The sequence below is a fragment of the Drosophila busckii genome, chromosome 2R (genome assembly GCF_011750605.1).
Source record: "Drosophila busckii strain San Diego stock center, stock number 13000-0081.31 chromosome 2R, ASM1175060v1, whole genome shotgun sequence".
NCBI classification, from domain to species: Eukaryota; Metazoa; Arthropoda; class Insecta; order Diptera; family Drosophilidae; genus Drosophila; species Drosophila busckii.
This window is the reverse complement of record NC_046605.1, coordinates 14,694,781-14,716,927: the sequence shown is the minus strand read 5'-3', so window position 1 is coordinate 14,716,927 and position 22,147 is coordinate 14,694,781. Positions and strand designations below refer to the sequence as shown.

General features: G+C 35.9%; 1 protein-coding gene across 1 annotated transcript; it reads right to left on the bottom strand.

Annotated features, from left to right (window-relative positions):
* Positions 1-1,626: 1,626 nt before the first annotated feature.
* Positions 1,627-2,358, bottom strand: LOC108596529 (suppressor-of-stellate-like protein). Its single transcript, XM_017982415.2, has 2 exons — positions 2,270-2,358; positions 1,627-2,212 (listed from the first exon to the last, which is right to left on the bottom strand). Exons 1-2 carry the CDS (start codon positions 2,278-2,280, stop codon positions 1,627-1,629), a joined length of 597 nt encoding a protein of 198 aa, XP_017837904.2. The 5' UTR covers positions 2,281-2,358.
* Positions 2,359-22,147: the final 19,789 nt, after the last annotated feature.

The following is a 22,147-nucleotide window of genomic DNA, read 5'->3' as shown; positions in this document are numbered from 1 at the left end:
GTATCCATCAGCCTCGTTAGAATAATCGGATGAGTCCTCATGTTAAAGCTTAGCGAGTAAATATGAAACATTCTCAGAATGCAGGGCCTGGGTTATCTCTCTATTATAATATATTTAACATAAGCGACACAATTTATGTCTGTTATCAATAAACATCAAATTACGTAGAAAAGTTTTGAACTTTAACCTCCGGATTATCTTTAATTTGTCTTCCAAGTTGAATTATTTATTTTTTAATTTAGCTCAGAGTTACTGATAATTATTTCATAAAATTCAAGCACATGCTTAAAAGTTTAGTAGTAACAATTCAATTCAAACAAGAATATATTAATTCTAAAATAGTTTTAGATAGTTGACAATTGACTTTCGGGCAATTAATTAGTTCGATTTGCTCGTTATGCGAAACATTTGTTAACAAAAATCTCATTTGAATTAATTTATTTGCTTGTCAAGCTTCGACTGTATTTAGAATAAGCTTTTATTTTTATACACTTTGACATTTTTGTAAAAATGAAAAAGAGGGTATGATGAAGTTGCTAAAATGTAGCTAACAGGAGAAGGAGCGTGCAGACCCATAATAAGATATTATATATTCTTGATGAGCCTTGCCCCTCCCCCTGCCCTGACGGAGCTGAGTCGACTCTATAGCAGTGTAGTCCGTTTCAGTGTCCGTCTTGAATTGGCGTTGAGCATTAACTGTCTCTCAGCAAAAAAGATCGTAGAGCAACCAAATTGGATATGCAAGTTCTTCTATTTGAATATATAACTTTATTATTTTTATCTTCTTATTTATTTCCTCCCCCCTCCCCGCAAATCAGTAATAAAATACAATAATATAAGGCAGTAGAAAAATCTTTATCTGAAATAAATCATAAAATTGCCTAGTCTAGTTTGCGACCGATGTGAAAATTCTTTCTATATGTGTACTTCGGATAAACAAAACACTACGGAGTAATTATCTACACTTTCAATTTCAATAATAGCAGCGGGCAGTCACGTTGCCTGACGCCCCACTACAAACGTCATGCTGCGAGCGCAGCGCGGCGTCGCTCTAAAGCTTACAGCGAAAACGAGCTGATGACGCGTCTAGCGTTCTGGGTAGTGTTTGGATGCTCCAGCGGCTCTTTCCTCTAATTATCTGCTATTACACTGATTCTTGTGTTTCGCGATTATTACCAATCAAATGTTTATTTTAAAGATTAGTGGGCACCCCCCCAACTGTACCTGCCACTGATAAAATTGGTATGCCGCAGTGTGATCACTGTAGTATTCTATATTCCTCGATTGTTAATCATATGAGTATCCTAGTATTCATAATGTCTTCATCATTCCTTTCCATATTTGCTTATATTTTACATATAGCAGCAATGTCCATAACCAACTGACTAGCCCTAACAAATAAAGCTTGTCACTAATTAAACGTTATTGTCATGGCACCGGGCTGTGGTTCCTTAATAAAAATACTTCACCCAGGCCACTTTCAATTACGCCCGTAAAGCATAAAGCCGCCCATGCAGCGCCTGTCTGATGCCGCACCCCTGATCCCTTCACCTAGTCCTTCGATCTGCCAGCCCAATATCCTGCCAATCTGGTCTCTCGCTTCGCACTCTGCACGTGCCACCATTCTCAGCAATCATCTAGCAGATCCACGAACCCTAAATACGCGCGACACATTATCTGCTCCCGCGTGACGCTACAGCACCGCACGCAGCTAAAAACATGCTGCGGAAAGCTGCGCCCAAAGTTGGCGCCATCCAGCATGGCGCAGTGGGCCTGCGGCTGATAAATATCACGGCAACGTGCACAATACAATTTGACATGCGACTCGCCAAAGCGATCGCTGACGCCCACCGGCAGCATCAGCTGGCTGTGGCAATAGAGACGCGGGCACTTGCCAAAGTCGCCGCGCTGATATTTCATGCACATGTCGTCGATGCCACGTGCCGTGAGAATATAACGCGCATGTATCAGTCCGTAGAGCTTGGCGGCCGCATCCAGATCCGTCTCCACTTGCTGAAAGCACTCGGTGTCGAATTCGCTTTCCAGCACCAGATCCAAGGCGTCGCTCAGCTGGCTGCCCAGCTGGGCATCCAGCCCAGTTAGATTGAATCTATCCTGTATATAATCCACGGGCACGCGGCACAGAAACTCGTTCATGGGCAAGCTGAGGAACCAGCTAATCCAGCTGCCATCATGCGAGGCGCTGCAATATCTAAGAGCAAAGCTCAATCAGTCTGTCTTCATTATTTTAGTTATTTCAGCTATTTACCTGTGCGACATTGTTAATCGTAAGTGAGTATGTTATATTGAAGTATATGTCGACGACAAGTCAGTGTTGGAATGTTTTAGCCTTGCACAGGTCGAATTCGGCAGACAGCTAGAGCCAGGACTACTTTTCAGTTAGCATTGTATGAAAATCCAAAGTCACCAATGCGCTCAATTTCTTAGCATAAAAGATAAAAGTCGAGGTTATATTAAAAGACTTTCTTACGAGTCGTAAATATAATCTTTTGAGAATCTGTTACAAAAATTATTAATTATATGAGCAGAGGATTTTAAAAAAGTTAGACTAGCTTTTTAGTATGTACGTTTTCGATAAAGCATAAGCCTGCATTATTGGACATACAAATTGGTCCAATTGTTGATAAAAATTTGATCAGTCGAATCAAAATTTAATAGATTTCAGTCCAAATTACTCAACATTTTATAAATTATATATTGACAACAACTACAAACTCACACCCCACACATCCGTCCTATCACACCCATCGAGAGAAAATATTATAATAATACACGACTTCCTCAAGAAAGCCAAACTAGAAAAATTACTATGATAACCAGTCAATGAATGACAAACAAATATGTAATATTTGCTTACAGAAATAAATGGAAACATATAAGAAAATAAGTTAAAATGTAAATATGTTAAAATGTCCATATAAGTAAAAGTAAAATAAGTCACTCAACACTAGCTAAAAAAATAATGGTAAGCAAAACATCCTCACATTCCTAGCCGAAAGCCCCAGTAGCTAAGGCTGCCTCCCCTGAAGCTTAAGTTTTACTTTAAGCCTACAGTTATATAAATAAATAAATAAATATATTGAATAAAGAGTTTTAGTCGTTTTTTAATTTGCCTTACTGCACTCGCTCTGAAATGTGAAACTTGTACTCACTTTTGTTCCCCACTATATTTAAATTAATTAAACTGAAATAAAAGACGAGTCCTATGTCAAACGCAAATAATATTTATATATTATACGATGCTATGTATATATATTTTATAGTTTATAGGTTCGACTCTATGCTAAAATAGTAGTGGGCATTTCTCCCAATGTGCAAATCTGTGCTGTCGATTTAGCGCTTTTCTCAATTGTTAGCTAATAATTAGGCTGCTATGCTGTCTTATCAAATTTAAATTTCAGCAACTAGTTATTGTTATATAGTTATATTTATATTATATTTAATTTAAAAACATATTAAATTTTAAGCGCTGCTCATAAGTCAGCGGCCTTCAAGGCTTATTCGCTTTTCTCCGCTACTAAATCTAAGTCTATTGCCAAGACTTGTTAACAGGGCTCACCTGCATAGCTGAGGCTCTGCTCATTAAAAAGTACTGACTTTAAATTTGCAGCACTTTACGGTTTAACTCGCGCATTAAAATGCAATTGGCAGCGACTGGCTGCCTGCAGCTTTTTACTAAAAGCGACACAAGGCAAACAACAACGAATGATTGCAACAGCAGCAGCAGCGACAGCAGCAGCACTTGCTGGAAAATGTGCTCGCAAATTGTCAAAGTAAAATTGCGCTACTTGAAGCTAATTAATGGACCTGCTTATGCTGGTGCAGAGAGATGCAAAAAAAAAAACTCTACGCCCGCCTCTCGCCTAGGGTCCATGTGTATATCTTTCGCTCTGTGCGAATTTCGCGTAAATTTCAGCAAAGCAACGCCCTCAGTAGTGCACACTGTACAGGTGGACAGCAGCTCAATTGGAGCACAGCTTTAATTAGGACAGGGACACACAACAAAGCGAAGCGAAACCGAAAACTGACAACTCCATGAAAAGAAAAAAAAAATTCGCTTCTTTTGGCCTGATTGTTGGTCATTCATTTGCGCAGAGAAATTCACTTATCGTGATGCCAGCATTTTTGTTGTTGTTGTTGTTGTTGTTGTTGTTGTCGACGAACTTTAAGCTGATTACACTATGCAACAGCAGTAAATGTCAACAAAATGTGTGCAGACTTATTAAATTACAAGCAAGTGCTTGAAGTTTATTAAAGAATTCTCTACATATTATTAAATCTTATGAAAATTCATTTCATTTAAATATTATAATTATAATAATATAATAATTATATACATTATGAATTAATATTGTCTTCCATAATATTAAGGAAGTGTTTGGAGTTTTCAGGACTTCTCTACATATAATAAGATTTTATGAAAATTCAATATTATAATATTAATAATTATTAGAATTAATTATCACTTCTCCAAATATTAGGATTTTCATAATTTATAAATTATATATAATGTAATATTTTTTATAAAATATTTATTTACTTTATTATTTATTTAATACAATTTTCTCATTACCTCTCTAAAAGTTTTAGATTTTCATAGCAAATAATTAAATTTTAATTTAGTAATATGCTTCAAATTTAATAATATACTTCAGTAAAATATTTTTTATGTACTTTTACAAGTTAAAAGATTTGTAAACTTATTGTTAGTCTCAATTTAAGAGCAGATTGAACTTTTGCCACTTATAAAATTTTGTAATAAGCAAAATGTTATCTAATTATTTCTAATTCTAATTATTTTTAGATTTTCATTATGCTTCAAGTTTAATAATTTTATATTTAAATATTTTAGAATTTTAAAACATGTATTTTTACAAGTTATAAGATTTGTTAACTTCCTGTTCGACTCTATTTAAGAGAAGATTTAACTTTTATCACTTATAACATTTTGCTTATTACTTATTATATTTAAATTTTCATGCAAAATAATAAAAGTAATAGATTTTAATAAAGCATTTTCACATTTAAAAATGTCAAATTGTATAAAAATAATTATTATGACAACCAAAAACTGTTCTGGCTGCTCCATAACTCAAATATTTCTTTAATATAAATGAATAAGCCAAGTTTTTTTTTTTATTGAATGCCACTTTTGTTGCATAGTGTCATTGATCAAAGGCAAAGTGTAGCAGCCATTACATTTCCGCTCTGTTGCGCACTACAATTCAATTGGAAAGCGCAGGCGCGCGACGTTGGGCAAGCGAGACAGAGAGTGAGAGAGAGAGAGAGAGAGAGAAAGAGAGAGGAAAGGGGCTTAAGAGTGTCGTGGCATTCATTCATGCAACGCTCACTTGTCATTTGATTAATGAGACCACGCTCAGCCATCGATCTCCATTTAGCAATGCTGCCCACCACTTGCCCCTCTTGCCCGAAATGCCAAAGCCAAGTTGGCACAACTGCAGCCATGAGTAATGGAGGCGTTGCCAGGCAGGTAAGAAAATTCGCACACAACTACATTGTTGTTATGCCCCTTTTTTTTAATGGCGTTCTAATTGCGCGAGTTGCAAGCCTACAACCCGCCTCTGCCACTTGCCCCTTGCCCACAGCTCGCAACGACTGATGCGTGAAATTTTTTTGTTGCTCGCCTCTGTTTCTGCCCAGTGCACAGCGCAGTGTGGGCGTGGCCAGTGACATGTCTTAACTGACCAATATATAAAGCCCAGGCAAAGCGCGTCAGGCCACGTCACTGCAACAGATTGCTCAACAATGTTGCACACAGTCGAATCGTCGTAATCGTCGGCGTTGCTGTTGGCAGCAGCAGCAGCAGCAGCTGCTCATTGGCTCGTAACTGACGCATTTAAGTGCAGCGAACTATGTAACTGCTTAACCTGCTGCATGTCGTAGCTCAGCTCTGCTCACTGCTCTGCTCAGCTTGCGGCTGCAGTTCGCTGAAGTATCTCGAGCAATTAAGCAAACTAATTTAACTAATTTAACTTATAGATTGGGAGTTATTTTTATACTATTATAAGTAAAAATAAACGTATTAGGCTTCAGATTGCGTAATGCATAAGTATATTATTAACTTTTAAGGCATTAAAATGAAATGTTAATACATTAAAAATCATTAGTCTAGATAAATGGAGTCTTAGGATGAAACTTGAATTAGATTGCTAGCATTTATTATCGAAGAACTTGTTATTTAGCACTCAATCGTGCGAACAAAAATCACATAAAAGGAGAGCAAAAAAAATTCAAAATATGTTCGAAAAATTTATTTAATGTCTACTATGCACAGTCGACGATAAAAGAAAAAGATTACGAATTCTATTCAAAAATAAAGTAAAATTATTTAAAATAGTTTTATTAATTATTAAAAACTTATAGATTGGGAGTGTATATTTTATATTTTTTCTTATACCTATGATAAAGTAGAACACAACGTATGACAGTTAAAGTTTGGCGCACCAAACATTTAAATACACTTTGACTTAGTGGTATCGCAGCGCAAACACACGCTATACACTCAACAAACACATACCACACAAAACAGCTAACCGCGTCGACAGCTCAGTTTTCGCTTGTAGCTTCAGCACGACGCCGCCGCTGCGTCGGCATCGACGTTTGTATGGCGCGTCAGCACGTGCACCCCCGCTGTCTATATTGAAATTGAAATGTGAATAATTCCTAAGGTTATTTATCCGATCGTTTTGAAATCGGTTGAAAACATGCCGTCCGTCTGTATGAGTGCGTGTTCCTGAGCAACTATAAGAGCTAGAGCAACCAATTTGTATGTAGGTGCTCCTATATCCAGGACCACTACCACTTTTATTTTATTTTTTCATATATATCCTCCCCCCTCTCCCGCCAAATCGAAAAAAAAACGAGTATATAAGCAGTACAAAAATCTTTAAAAATGTTGAAAGTAAATCATAAAATTGCCTAGTATGTTTTTGACCGATGTGTGAAAATTCAGATGATCGGATAAAACTTAGAATGTTTAATTTCAATTTTAAATATAGACAAGCGGGTCCGTGCACGTGCTGACGCCCATCAATAAAACGTCGCGCCACGCAGCGAGCGTCCGCGTCGCTGCTGACGCTACAGCGAAAACGAGTTGTGACGCGTCCGCTTAATAATAATAATTATGTGAGTGACATGTGTGTGTTGCGTCGATCCTGCAAAGTTGTATTTAAAAGTTTGGTGGCGCCCAACTTTAACCTGTCCACTTGTTTAATGTTAACTACGACCAGCCAAGGAAAAAAATATTCAAAGAATATTTAAAACAATTTTTTAACACAAGTATTTTTTATTGTTAACCACTTTAGGGTTTCTTAAAAAAATTGCATTTGATGATAATGAGGTTCTTAAAAAAATTGCATATGATAATGAGGCTTGAACTTAGATTGGAAGCCTTTCTTAGAAATTTATTCATTTGTAAAATGTATTTGTATTATTTAATTTAAAGAAATTGACAAATACTTATTAATATGTTCAAAATTTTTTACAAATTTAAAGTTTAAACTTGTGCAATTTATTTAATAAATATATTAATGATATATTAGGTATATAAAATTTGTATAAGCTGTAAATGCTCGACAACCGTTTACAATACTTTTAATTGATAAACACGCAGAGAACATTTTCTCTACTCAAGTTGAAATTTAGTGCAAACAAAATCAAACCATCTTTAATCCCAATTAAGATTGTGATGTACAGCGCCATCTATTGGCATATTTGGTAAAGCAGCCGCTGCACTTGTTGGCCAAACAAATTGAACAGTGGACTTGCCACAGCTGCTGCTGCCATTTGTGCAACAGCTAATGAAAACCATAAATTCATTTGGGACTCCAAGCGGCGGAGGCCCCTTGTGAGAAGTAATTAAAAAAAAAAAATGAAGCTGCAGCAGAATGGGGCAAGGGGCAACCCTTTATGCCGCTGCTGGCTTTATGACAAATATTAATTGCATATGAGTGTGCAGAGACATGAAAATGAGCGACAATTAATATGCGCGGCAGATGAACGCATAATATTTGGGATTTTTTCCATTATGCTGCGGCTATAACTTTGCGCCCGAGCACTCCCAGTAGAGCAGTCTCTAAGCTAAATCTAATTTAGAGTAACGTGTGGTGTGACTGCAAATAGTATATGGCTGCTATATAGCGATGGAAAGTCTGCGCGGTAAACAAATGTGACGCGGGAATATCAACGCTGAGTGTCATAAGTTTGACAGCGTACAATTTACACGCTGATGGAAAAGGATACTCTGAAACGCTTGCAATGGCTATAGATACGTAGATACATTGATGTCTAGCAGCAGATACTCGCAGCAGCAGCAGCAGCGACAGCGACAGCGACAGCGAGTGTGAAAACTCATTTGTATCAAATTTCTCATATATGCGCGCCAGCAAATGATAAGGGGGCAGAGAGGGGGTCGGCATAGGGGGTGAGTGTGTCGGCGACGCTACACACAAATTGATGTAATAAACTCTACGCGACTGCGGCGCTGACAGGACTAACTTGTCGCTGTCGCTGGCGACTCTAGAACTGAAGCTGTAGCATGGGAATCGCTTTGGCTATGCGGGGGTTACAAATACCAAAAACAAACTGCAGCAAAGTTCTCTTGCTTATTTTCACATATTTAGTGCTGTTTAATTTTAGCTTAAATTTATTTACTTATTACAGGATATCTGCTACTTTCATCAACTCACTGCGCTCAGCTTCGAAAATTCTTCTTTCATCTATCCTCGCTGCTCTCAGTCAGTCACACACAGAGTTTGACATTTTTGACATGGTTTGTAATTGACACATGCACTTGCTACAGTTACTGTGTCTGTGTGTGTGTGCGTGTGTGTGTGTACGCACAGCATATCTCCATATCATGGCATCACGTGTCTATAACTCACTCCACCCACTCTAACAAAAATGATTTATTTCAGCGACGCACAAAAAAAAAAAAAAATACGCAGGCATAAAGAAATAAGTGGAAGCGGCTTTTTGGGGGAGACTGTTGCCGTGGTATGTCAGTCAAGCTTAGTGCGTTACAAAATATATGCGGCAAAGCTTGTTAGCTATTATATGTCGAAAGTACGCCTAGTTCCGTTTTCCGTTTCCCTTATTTTTAAGACGAAAGTGTCAGACCCGGCACATAAAAGTGTACAAAGGGTCTTATAAGTTAGTTAGACTAGACTTGTGTGAAAAGAGGCAGAAGGAGGCGCGACAGTCTCTTTAAAGTGTATATATATACTCTAGAACAGACTAATCAGCTGAGTCGATATAACTATCTATGTCGTCTGTATGAGCGCCTTGATCTCAGAAATTATAAGAGCAACGGACACCAAATTTAATACATAGGTGCGTTTTAATTCTAAGTAAGTCGCGTTTAACTTAAAATTTAAATATTTTCAGTTTTTCTTCAATGAGACCCTTCTAAATCAGTTCCGCATATGGACCTAAGCTGTCCAATACATATTATGGTTTTTTTTTATATATTTATTTAATATCAACTATGAATAGTCGACGATGTTCATAATAGTGTTGGGACTAATTCTAGATATCAATGATTTTTATCATAATAAATATTTATTATTTAAAAATAAATAAAATGTGGTTGTAATGATTATTATGTCATTATATTTATTTATAAATTAAAAGTTCGCAATCATTAATCAATACTATTTACTTTTTCTGCTTATTTTTTGTGTTTATTTGTATTTTATTTATATTCATCCTTTTGTGCTGAGTCTCGCGCTGTCGTCTGCAACCGACTTTCCTAATTTTTTTGGCAGGAGCTTGGGCTGTCTGTCATTGACGCTCAATTGATGGCTACAAATTGTGTGTGCTGATTTTTATTAGATTTAGTTTGCGTTTGTTTTTGACGGTGGGGGCAGCTACTTGCTGTTAATTTTGCAAATTTAAAATAATTATTTAATGCAGAAATTCCCGTGCCCGTGCCAGTGGCAGTGCCATTTGCATTTAATTGCGCCTAGCTGAGCTAATTATGCAATTAATCAGCTGCTGCAATCTAAACGCAATATGTCTGGCCAGCAATCGCAGCGCTAATTAAAGTGTTTCGCATTTGCGCTATCGCTGCTCATCAATCTAAGCATCTCGAACTTGTTATCTGCACGCATTAACTATTTGCCAACTGTCAATTGTGAAGAATCCCGTTTGGGAAGAGAGCAGAGCAGCAGCAGCAGCAGCTTTCGTGTACACAAAGATTATTCACAAATTAACACAAGTGTGCATGTGTGTGTGTGTTGCAGCCACAAATCAGTTGAACGAACTGTGAGGCGCAACAATGAGCAAATGGGAAAAGAAGAACTGAAATTCGTAGAGAGCGCCACGCACTTTCACACACAATTTTCTGCACGCACTCAGCCAAAAAGCGTTAATTACACTAATTATGTGTTGCTGCTCTCATGATAACCAAAATAAATATGGTAAAATAACAAAAATATCATTTTGTATAAAGACAAAGCGGAACGCTTTGAAGTGCTCCAAATAAAAATGCAGACACACCCAAGAGAAAAACAAAACCGAAAACCCAAAGCCGAAAACTCTTTCAAAGCAATTATAGCAGCCAAAAGGTTCTGCCACATAAGTTTTTTTTTTCAAGTAAATACAATACATAAATCTTGGGGCTGCGACTTGAACGGAAACTCAGCCCGGAAGTGAAGCTTAGATAATAACGGCTGATGACATTGCTTAACAGTATTGGCTAAGAGGTTTTCACTTTATTCGGCTGGGCGCTTCGCTTTGTAATTAGCATAAACTCTAATTGCTTAATTCGATTGTGTTCATACTTAAATGTTCGCACTTTTGTTGCTATTATTAAGCTGCATTCTTTTTATGACTATTTTTATTTTTTAGTTTTGTTTCCGCGCTAATTGCCAGCAGCAGTGCCCAGCAATTTTATAGGCGTTTGTTTTCACAAGCCAAACACAAACAAATAAAAACACAAAATATGTGAATAATTATTTTGGGCAGAATTTTTAACACTCTTTTTAAGAGTATTTATAAATAAATAAATAAAATAATGTGGAAAATAGATGTAAGGAATGCATAGGTGAAATAAATAATTATACAAAATAAGTCAAAATATTCAGATTGCTTGTAAATAAACTTTTAAGGCTTAGATTGCTTTTAATTCTTTTTAGTTAATTGAAGTAATTTCTAATTATTTTTAAATTAATATTTTCCTACAAATCAATTAGAATTAGAACATTTTTTTTAGATTAGTTTAAATAAAATATAATCTAAACTAATAAAACAAATGAACTATTTCTAATAATCTAAGCTATTTTTTAATTATTTATTAAATTTATTATTATCATATTCATTAGTTAATGAACGAAGCCAAAAAAAACTGTTCTTTTAATATTTACTCCCACTTTAAAATAATGATGAGCTAATTAGTAATTATAACAATTATAAATCATCATTATATAGATCAGTTAAACTCACATCAGAGAATAAGAACAAACCTTAATCCTCCTAAATTATTTCCTTGCATAAATTACATTTTGTGTTGTTTTTTTTTAAATAAGTTCAAAGATTAAAGAATTTTCAATCCATTTATAATCTTTGCTCTGATTTAGAAGATAATTATTGAGATCAAATTATCTTATCTTTATCTTTGGTTCAAGTCACTGCTAACATTCGAAGTTCCCGCCTTGGGTGAGAGTATGGAAAATATATTCGAGCTTGCCAATCATTTGCCAGCTAATTAGTTTTGTTTTTGCTGCTGGCCGTCGACTGTTGCTAATTGTTGTTGCAAGTGTTTCCTATATTAATTATGGCAAACTCTTTGCCGCATTGCCTGTATCTGCATCTGTAGCAAGAGCTGAAGCTATTGGTGGCAATGCGCCCAGAGAGTCGTCGGAGCGCGGCTAAAACAACAAAACGAAGCCAGCAGGAACGCATCAGTTAGTCAACTGTGCAAATAGTTGTCACCATTTGTGGCAGCCACATGTGGCAAAAAGAGAACAGACTGTCTGTGGCTGAGGCTGCGTGTTGCGCTTGGGCTCACAGATTTTACGTTAAATTATACGGTCTGACTAAAGTGATAAAATGTTGCACATGCGGCATGCGACATTTAGTTGGCAGCATTGACAGTCAACTTGCCTCACAGATGAGATGCAGCCACTCTAAGCGGCATTGTAATGATGCCAACTGCAGATGCCACAACCAGAGATAGCCACAAAAGAGTTCAAGGTATGCGCACTCCAATAGGAAGAAGCGTTCTTATCAGTCGAAGCAGTCGCAGCAGTCTTGGCTTGTATGAAATCAGTTTTTGGCTTAGACGGCTGCCAACAGAGGGCGCTAATTGGTTGTGATCGCTGGCAGTTCGTTGGCCGCTAATTGTGCTGTCCAAACTCATTTTAAATAATTGCTGTATTATTTAAACAAAAGCCTCCTCTCACTCACAGCTCAATTTTCAAGTTACAGCGATTAGCATCAAATTTGGGCGCAACTGAGCAGAAAAACGCCAAGCATTTCCAAAACTAATCCATCAAAATGTCGTTTTATTCTCCAGTTACCGCCCCGCCCCAGCCCAAAATGCAGGCGACTCAAACGTAACGAAAACTTTCAAAAATATTTATGAGCGCGCCCAAAAAAACAAAATAAATAACAGCAACAAAGTTATAAAGCGGATGAGCTGACAGCTGACCAGCTAGAGTGAGATGCAGAGCTTTGAAAGTGTAAGCGAGATAGCTACAGAGTGATCGCTCATCAGTCATAACATAATTTTTGACATTTCGTATATAAGCGAACGCTTTGGAATTGCTTTCAGCTTATTTTGCATGTGTCTTTGGCTGACTGTAGAGGGCGCTTTTATAACCTTTGTTGCAACAGCGTCTATAAATGAAGATTTATTATGTACACGCCGCTTTTAACGCCCGCGCTTTGCTCTGCTCTGCTGTCTCCCCATTGTGGCACTTGTCTAGTTGCATGCAACTTTGCTTCAACAGCTTGTTCTGTGGCTGCAGCTGATTGAATTATACTTGCTACATGCCTCATGTGTCTGTTGCATTTGAGACAAATTTCGTGCGTGTCATCAATCAAAATTTCCACATTACCCACGCAGAAGAAATAATTAAACAAACTCCCATGCCGAGCAGCTTGTTGCTGATCTTGTTTTCGTATATAGCATAAATTTGTATGGAAATTGACTGACAAATTTTATGCACATTTGAACTCTGTGATGAATAAGATACAGTGAGTACTCTTAACTTTTAACTGTACAATAATCAAGTTTTTAATTGGCAATTGAGGAAAATAGATTGAAGAATACAAATTAATTTAAGCTAGAGTTTCATACAATTCCTAGGCGTTTAATTTCGCTTTAAGATGTGGAAGCATTCCAGCAGTTTTGATAGGCGAGAACATTCTCCATAATATCAGATACTTTGAAATAAGATCAGAATACAGATCAAGATATTCTTGAAGAGGTGCTGCTCTAAAATTCCAAAACATATTTGGCACCAAGTTTGAGGTGTGGAACCCAACTGTGGAACATTTTGTTCAACGAAAAGATGACTGCACTTATAATGGATATAGACAGAGAAGTTGAAGCCTTTGCTGACTAGTATAATGAACAACATTAAACAACAACAAAAAGGGTTAAGGGACATATGCAACGGATTATTAATATGCAACAAGAGTCTATTAATGTTATAACACTTTTTTTATTTTTTATGTATCACATACATTAATTCATATATGTTTATATTTATATTATTTATATTAAAGTTTATGAATCTTCCAAATATTTTTCAAAATCCACTTGAACATTTTACATAGAGCATTTCTTAATATATTGCGAAATTAAAACTAAAAAAAAGTGTCAATATACCCGATGGTAATAATGTTTTGATCATATTCTATAAATTATCACAGCTGGCAACAAATTTTAAATCCACCAAAAATCTGCTTTGAAAAGAATTTGAAACGACACTGATCCTCCCTTTTGTGGGTAAAGGGTATATTATCCAAAATTTTTCGCAGCAACTCTTTGCTCTCGTAACATAATATACCAAACAATAATACTTCTATTGCCTTCTCTGGTTTGTTCTGAGAGATTTCAGACTAAAATCTCTAAACATTGCTGTGGCACTCTGCTACTTATATTCAGTTTTATAACTCAAAATTGTAAATTACTCAGAACATTACTATTTACTGTCTGCAGCTTAAGCTAGTACAAAGTATAGGCTATGCTGCAGTTAATAATTTGAAATGACATTTGAAATTTATGAGCATTAAACAAATTTAACGAGCAGTGCGCTAATTCAACGAACTACGCAATCAGTTGTTCATTAAAAAAAAGGACATGCAGCTGCAAGCAGCCAACAGTAGCAACGGCAGCTGTAAAGGGCTAACAAACGGTAGTTAGAGTTAACATAAAACTAACCAGTCCAGTTCCAGGCTTCGTGGCTAGTTGGTAGGCAGACAATTTGTACGCCCCAAATGCACTGCTCATAAGCCAGTCATAAGACAGGAGCAGTGGCTATAAACCCAAGAGAGATGAGATCATAAAATGCTGATACCCATGCACAGTCACTCTCGACTGTCAACGCCCACAAGCAGGCAGAGTTATGCTATGTGCTGCAGTCCTGTAGTCCTGGCAGAATGTTAATGGCACTGTGCGCGCCTAAGCATGTGCTTCAATTTATTTTGACAAGCGCGCCGTGTCCACTACGTGTCCCCAAGAGAAAGAGATAGACACAGAGAGAGAGAGAGCGAGTTACATGTGGCATGCTTACGATCAAGATATGAAATGTGTGTCATCATTAGTACGCCAAGTCAACTCAAGTCAAGGGTTTTCTCTCGGGCTGAGCTGATGTCCTTATTAGAGGCACAACAAGGGAACCTCAAGCGGACCTCCATGCTGGCCACAAAACGGTTATGCAATAAAAAAATGCTATTCTATTATTTTCCTCCACTATTTTCTTGTGTTGTGCTCACTATTTATTTTCCTTGCTTTCTTTTTTTTGTGCGGGCGTAACGACAGCGAGCTCTCAACATTGTCTGTAATAGTTGCTTACCTGCTTGTCCCCTCTCCCCACTCCCTCTCAGTTTGTTTGTTTGTTTGCCTGCTTATTTATCCAAAGCCGCACACACACACACACTCGTTGGCGTTGCTGCTGCTTGTGGCATGCCACAGCATAGACACATATTTATTTTATTATTGAGAGTTCGAAGGGGCAAACTGACATTTTCAGCTTGGGCGTAAGTGCTTCGTTTGCGCTACTTATGCGTCGCTGCTGCTGCTGCCACAGCGCGTGCAACAATTTTCCAACTCCTTCCATCCAAGCTGGCAGCAATCAACAGTCAAGAGCAGTTGCTGCTGCATTCTCTGGTCAGCAGTCAGCAGTGGCAGCAGCAGCAGCAGCAGCTGGCAGCATATTAAAGTCAAAATGAAAACTTTTCGCCAGCCATAATTCATTCGGGCACGTGTTGCATGCTGCACGAAAGTTTTCAGTTTGTCTGTTGCTGCTGCTGCTGCTGTTGCTGTTCCTGCAAACTAATGGTATCAATTTTCAATTTTACTGTTAGTCACAGTTGGGCCACAAAAAAATAAGTTTAGTTAACAGTTTATCGCAGGCGCTGATAATTTGCATTGATAACAGGCTAACGGCCATGGCCATGGCACCAACTCTAATTGGCTGACACTTGAGACAGTTTAGAGCCGCAAATGAACTTTAGTTAATACGAATAATGTACGCCTTATTATGCTACATAACATTTCCTATAAAAATAAATTTGTAAAAAGTTTGGAATACTTTCATTTGAATTTAATTTATTTTTACAGGTCCATGACTTTTTATAAAAGCAAAAAAAAACAAAAAGAAATTTTTATTTATATATAACATATATTCATACATACTTTATATTAACGTACTAAACATACAAAAATATTTTTTGTATTTTTAATAATGTCAATTTATTTATTATTTATTTAAACTTAACATGCATAAATATTACTAAATAATGTAAATTTATTTATTATTTATTTAAACTTAACATGCATTAATATTACTAAACGTAATAATATGTAATTAGAAATAAACAATAAGTGATTAGGGAACTATTGAGCATATCTAAAATACAATTGGATGTTATTAAAAATAATGGAAAAGAATCTGATAATAAAAATAGTAATAGTAGTAATAGTAATTTTCAATTGGTTTAGACAAAATATTTACTTAACGTTATTAAGAATTCTTGAGCAATTTTTTGAATTTCAATATCAATTATTTACTCGTTTTATAGAAAGAAAATATTGTATATTGTTACCTAAAACTAAAATAAAAAAATAATTAATATTTAAATTATATTAAAAGCAAAAAGCTTTTTTGAAGGCTAAGAATTGTTTTTTTTTTATTAATGTTTTTTTATTTACAATATTTACACTGGTCGGCATATATATTTTGGACTATTGTTTATTAAAATTACAAATACTTTCACCAATGCATTTAATATATAAATTATTAAATTAAAAATAATTTTGAATTTGTAATTTTAATTGGAGCTTAACAGCTATGATAATATAAAATGCTGTTTCTATTTTTCATAAACCCTTATTAAGCTTTAATAGTTGTAGTATATATAAAATATATATTTATTGATTAATTCGGTTAGTAAACGATTTCTATTTGCATTTATCTCAAGCTCAGAGACAGCTGCATCTAATTACCCCGAAACTGATGCCAAGCTAGAGCAGTAATTGATCTCTGCTGGCAGCTGTGGTAAGTGCATGTGGCAAGCGGCAAGCGGCAAGCGGCAAGCACAAAGCAGAGCATCTAGATGCCTTGCACAAATCCAAGCCAAAAACACTTAACTGATTGCAATGATAATGAGCTCGCAGCTTCGCAAGGCAGCCTCGACTGCTTCACATGCCGCGTTTCGAGGCGTAAATTGATATTTTCCACGCAGCAGGCAGAGCGCTGAGCGCTGAGCACGTTCAACGCTCAAGCGTTGACAAAAAGAAAAACGCAAAATAAAAAAAGAAAAGATGACATAGAGCTAGAAGCTGTCTTAGTGCCCAGTTTGCGTCTCAGTCGCAGTCTGATCTTAATCAGCGCAGACTGCTGGCCCTACCTGTTTCGACAGATAACCACAAATTGTTTGCCTTGGCTCTGTTTTTGTTGTTGCTGTTTCTGTTTTTTTGTTGTCAATAATATTTCGTGTACGTTTTTAGATTCTCATCAGCATGTGAGTTGTCCTTTGGGTTTGTCTCATTGTCAACGACTCTTTGTCAACTGTGTGTGTGTGTCTTGGGCTGGGCTCACGTATGAACCGCCCAGGCATTTGTCTACGCCGTTTTGGGCCTTTGTTCTAACTGATATCGATCATTAGATAGTTGCCCCATTGTTGCTGCTGCACTTCCCCAGGCGCTCAGCATTTTTATTTGTCTTTCTGCTTGAATTTGTTTGTCTCCCGCTTTGTATTTGTGACTCTCTATTGCATAGACACATCTCGACATGTACTACGTGTGTCCTATGTCATCAATTATTATGTAAGTTCTTCTCTCGGCGTTGCTTTGGTATTCGTGGAATCTGTACAGGACGACAAGACGAGACACATGATTAACTGTAGGCATGTGAGGCGTGTGTTTATTTTTGGTATTTGTAGGCTTTTCTCTCCACTTTGTGGGCACAACATTGTTGTTTCACTTTTTTGTTACAATGTTGATCTATGGGGTTTTGTTTTGTTTAAGCAGAAAAGAGCGATAATAAACTACTGTGCCAAGTGCAGAGCTGGGCTAATGAATTAAAAGTTAGTGGTTAGTGTATAAAGGAAACTGAAATAATTACATTCAATTTAATTTCAATAATAAACAAGCCTCAAATTTGTACATCTTTTGAATTTGTTTAAACATAAAATGTTTATTATTTACTTAGTAAATTTATATTTTGTTCATATACAAACAACTATTTAATTTTATTGTTGCTATAGCACTTTAAATGTTTTATTCTATATTAATATATAAATAATATTTTTTGAGTTTTATATTTCAGCTTAAATTGTTTTGTTTTTAATTTATATAAGTAAATTTTTTTAATACTTAAAAAGCAACTCTTCAAATATTTTTAATTAAATAAATAAACGAAGTTTTATTCAAACAAGCTTAAAAACTAATTAAAAATCGTATAAGAAAAATAACAAAAATGGATAGAAAAGTGAAAAACAAGAATTATTTGGCTTGACTTATTTTCTGATTGACATATAAAGTTTATTTTAGGTCTTAGATTTACTACTATATTAAAGTTAGCTTTATTTAGGATGAAATTTTAAACGTCAAAATATTATTTACGATGACTCTCTAACCTAGAAATATTTAAATTATATATATAGCTAAAGAAATCATTGAATTGTCTATGAAAAATCTTGCATTGCAAAAAATTGTTTTTAAGTTTTAGGTTGTGAATACTTTTTGTTAAATTTAAAGTTGATTTATTTAAACAAAAATTGTAGTAAGTCAATTCTTAAAATATTTTGTATGACTGTCTAGCCTAGAAATATTTAAATGTAATAAATCGCTTAAAAAATTATTAAAATATCTATGAGAAACCTTGAAGAAAAAAATAATTAAAAAAAATAGTTTTTAAGTTTTAGGTTGTGAATATTTTTTGTTGACTTATTTAAACAAAAATTGAAGTAAGTTTGTACTTAAAATATTTTGTATGACTGAAAAATTTAAATAATCTATTAAATATTTTGAGGCTGAACAACGCTTTGCATGCATCGCTTAAAAAATCATTAAAATTCATGTGGGAAACCTTGAAAACCAAAATGTTAATGGACCATAAAATATTATTTACAACAAGGATATTGACGGCGGGGCCTCGAGCTAGCTGCAAGTGTTTAATTGGCCATCGGCGCCAAAGATATTTAAGCGCTGTGAGTGTCGGCAAAAGGCAAAAGGTGTTGCTCAAGGATACAACCGATTGAACCTTTTTAATTAAACCGAAAACAAAAAGCAAGCAAACCCATAATTTTAAGCAGAGCTGGGCTGCTGTAACTGAACTGAGTGCAGCGCCAAGGCGGCAAGTGGCAAGTGGCAGCTTCTGTTGTTGGCCAAGGTGGCAGTTCCTGCTGCGCGCCTTTGGCTAACGCATTACAGTTAACGCCTAGAAATGCAAGAGAGAGAGAGAGAGAGCGAAGAAATAACGACAGCAACAAGGGCGCCCCTCGGCAGGCTCACGCAGCGTTAAATAGCCGCCAATCAACAAACTCCTAAACCTGCAGCTGCAACAGCAGCAACCAACAACAGCAACCAGACTGGACTGAAGCTTAGCGAGTGTTAGAAATTATTTCAAATGATATGTTATATGCGTAGCTCAACGGCGCGTTCTCTAATTTTTATTTATGGCTTCCTGTTTACCACTTTTTGGTGCCAGACTTTAATCTTACTCTTCGCTCTCGCTCCCACACGCTGCTGCTGCGGCTGACTTGCAATTTTGCGTGCTGCGCGCGTGTTGCAGGTGTAAATTTTCATCTTGTACAAATTTTTGTTTTTGGCACCTTGACCATTTGGGTAGGTGTGACTATAAACATTAATCAGACGTTAAGGCAAAGCCAAAGAGATTTCTTACAGTGGGTTAGCAGAACGATTTGCCTTTGTCGAGAAGAGAAAGTCTCAGAAATAATTGCAGGTTTTTGAGTGCCAATTTTCAATACAAAAATAAAATAAAAATACAATTAATGAAAGATACAGCGATAGGCAGCGAATTAATAAGAAATAAATCGTTTGTAGTTAGCATTAAAATGCAGCAGAGATTTCTGCTCACTATTGTCATAAATTTATTTATATCAGCAAACTAACTAACAAGTCAGTTGTCTGCCATTAAGTTGCCGAATTTAAAGGTAGTGCTATCTCTTTCTTTTTGTTGCTGTTGTTGCGCGTTTGGCTGTCAGACAAGCCGAGTGCCTTGTTAACAAGCGCATGATTAATGAAGGAGCAGAGCTATCAACTTCACACTTGCTAAATAAATTCTCAGACTGCAATTCGCTGACTTTGACTGACTGACTGAGTGACTGTCTGACTGACTGCGCTCACATAATTAGTGCTCGTTGAATTTCGGGGCTTGAAACGCAACAGTTTTAGTGCCTTTTGCCATTTTGCATGATGGCCTGTGCACATTTTGACACCTTGAGTGCAAGGTGTTGACGATAATTACCTTTAATTGGTAGCCAGACAGCAGCCTGGAAAGCTCAACGGCTTGGCAGTCCGCTTGACCGTTGCTGCCACTAACTAGGCGCCTAATTATTTTGACACCTGCGACGATAAAACGCAACTTGCGGCACTCCTAATTACAGGCTCAGGACATGAGCAGTTGCATTCACACCTCGACTGCAAGGCCAACAGATTTTCGGCGCAAACTTTGCACTCAACTGTTTGTTGCTGTTTGTTTCTGTGTGTGTGGCAGCAACAGCTGCTGCTGCTTCCTGCAACTGCTGCCAATGAGAGCGAGTTGAGCTGCTGCCTTATCAAGCCTAGTTCCATCTGAAAGGTCTAGTCGCCTCGTCTCGATAACATCTCGCGCATATTGTAAACGAGCTCTCCATTCTCTTCCCATTGTCAACGCCTTACGCAGTTTAACAACGCAATTTGGGTTTACACATGTGCCTCTAACAACAAAATACCTGGCGCTATCAAGATTCACACACACAGATACACACACACACACACACACACACACACACACACACACACACACAGTTGCATTGCAGATCACACTGCGCGATAGCTGCAGCTACTGCCTCGAGTTTCGTTTCCCACATGTGTGTGCAGATTTTGTTGCAAGTCTTTTGCTTGTAGGTGTTAACCACATGATGATCCCTTCGATAGGCCATCTCTCTACTCTCTATGTGTGTGTGTGTGCATAGCTAAACGAGTGCGTTTTAGCTCTACATATGCTTGTCAGTTGAGGTTACTTTGCTCTCCGGGCTGAGCCAACTGCTGCGGCTTTGATAGGCAAATCTTTTGATTTTCCAGCTAAGATTCTACGCGCGCCATAAGGTGTGACAGTCCCAAGCAAAACAAACAGTTGTATACATTTATTAGATTTCATTTTTATATATTTTATTTTAAATTAAATTGTACAGTTTTGTACTTAGTCAAAACAATTTTAAGCGGGAATAATTAATTTTAAGAATTAAATAAAAATAACACTAATAAACAGCGCTTAAATATTTTCTAACATGTTTGTATAAGCAACAAATACGTATTTATGTATTTTTATTACACTCAATACAAACTTAATTAATCATTCAAGCTGACTGCACAAAATATTTGTACAATGCTGTCGTCGGTCAAATAAAACTTTTACATATATTTAAAATTATCTCAAAAAAATTTATATACTATAAGTTATTATATTTTAATTAATTAACGAATCTCAATCAAAACAATAGTTGAATACATTTTTTAGATCTAGTTTTACTTATTGAATAAAATTGTAAATATTTGTATCATTGATTTGTATATTGATTAGTGTTGATCGAATAGCTTAATTTTATAAAATACTTAAAATAGCGATAGGGCTTCCTACGTTTATATTTAAAAAATATTTATTTATTTTTAATACTTTTTTTAATTGAATAATATAATGCAATCAGAAAACGAAATAAATCAATCAAGTTACCTTCACTCAAAACTATTTTTGATATAAATATTCATTAAATTATAATGCTGAATAGTCATCGCTAAAATAAAACTTTAATTATTTATAAATACATTTATTTTATATTATTTTATATATAGTTATATATCTATATATATATCTATTTTATAATATATAACTATTGATCTATTGAAATAAATGTATTTTTGATTTGCTTACTTTCTCACTTTTTATAATAATTAAAAACAACAATTTGTTATCGAATTTCATTGCCTTATTTATTAAACATTTCTTTTTTAACGTAAATATTGTATATATATTTTAGAAATTTAAATGTTATTTATTAAGACAATGAAAAGTAAGTTTGCAATTGTAGCTTAAATTCGATTCCAAAGTATCATCATTAAAATGCAAGAATATAAAGCTTGAGCATTTCGAAAACATGTTAGTGTGTACAGAGTCTGTGGTGCACTTAAAATATCAACCGCAAAATGTCA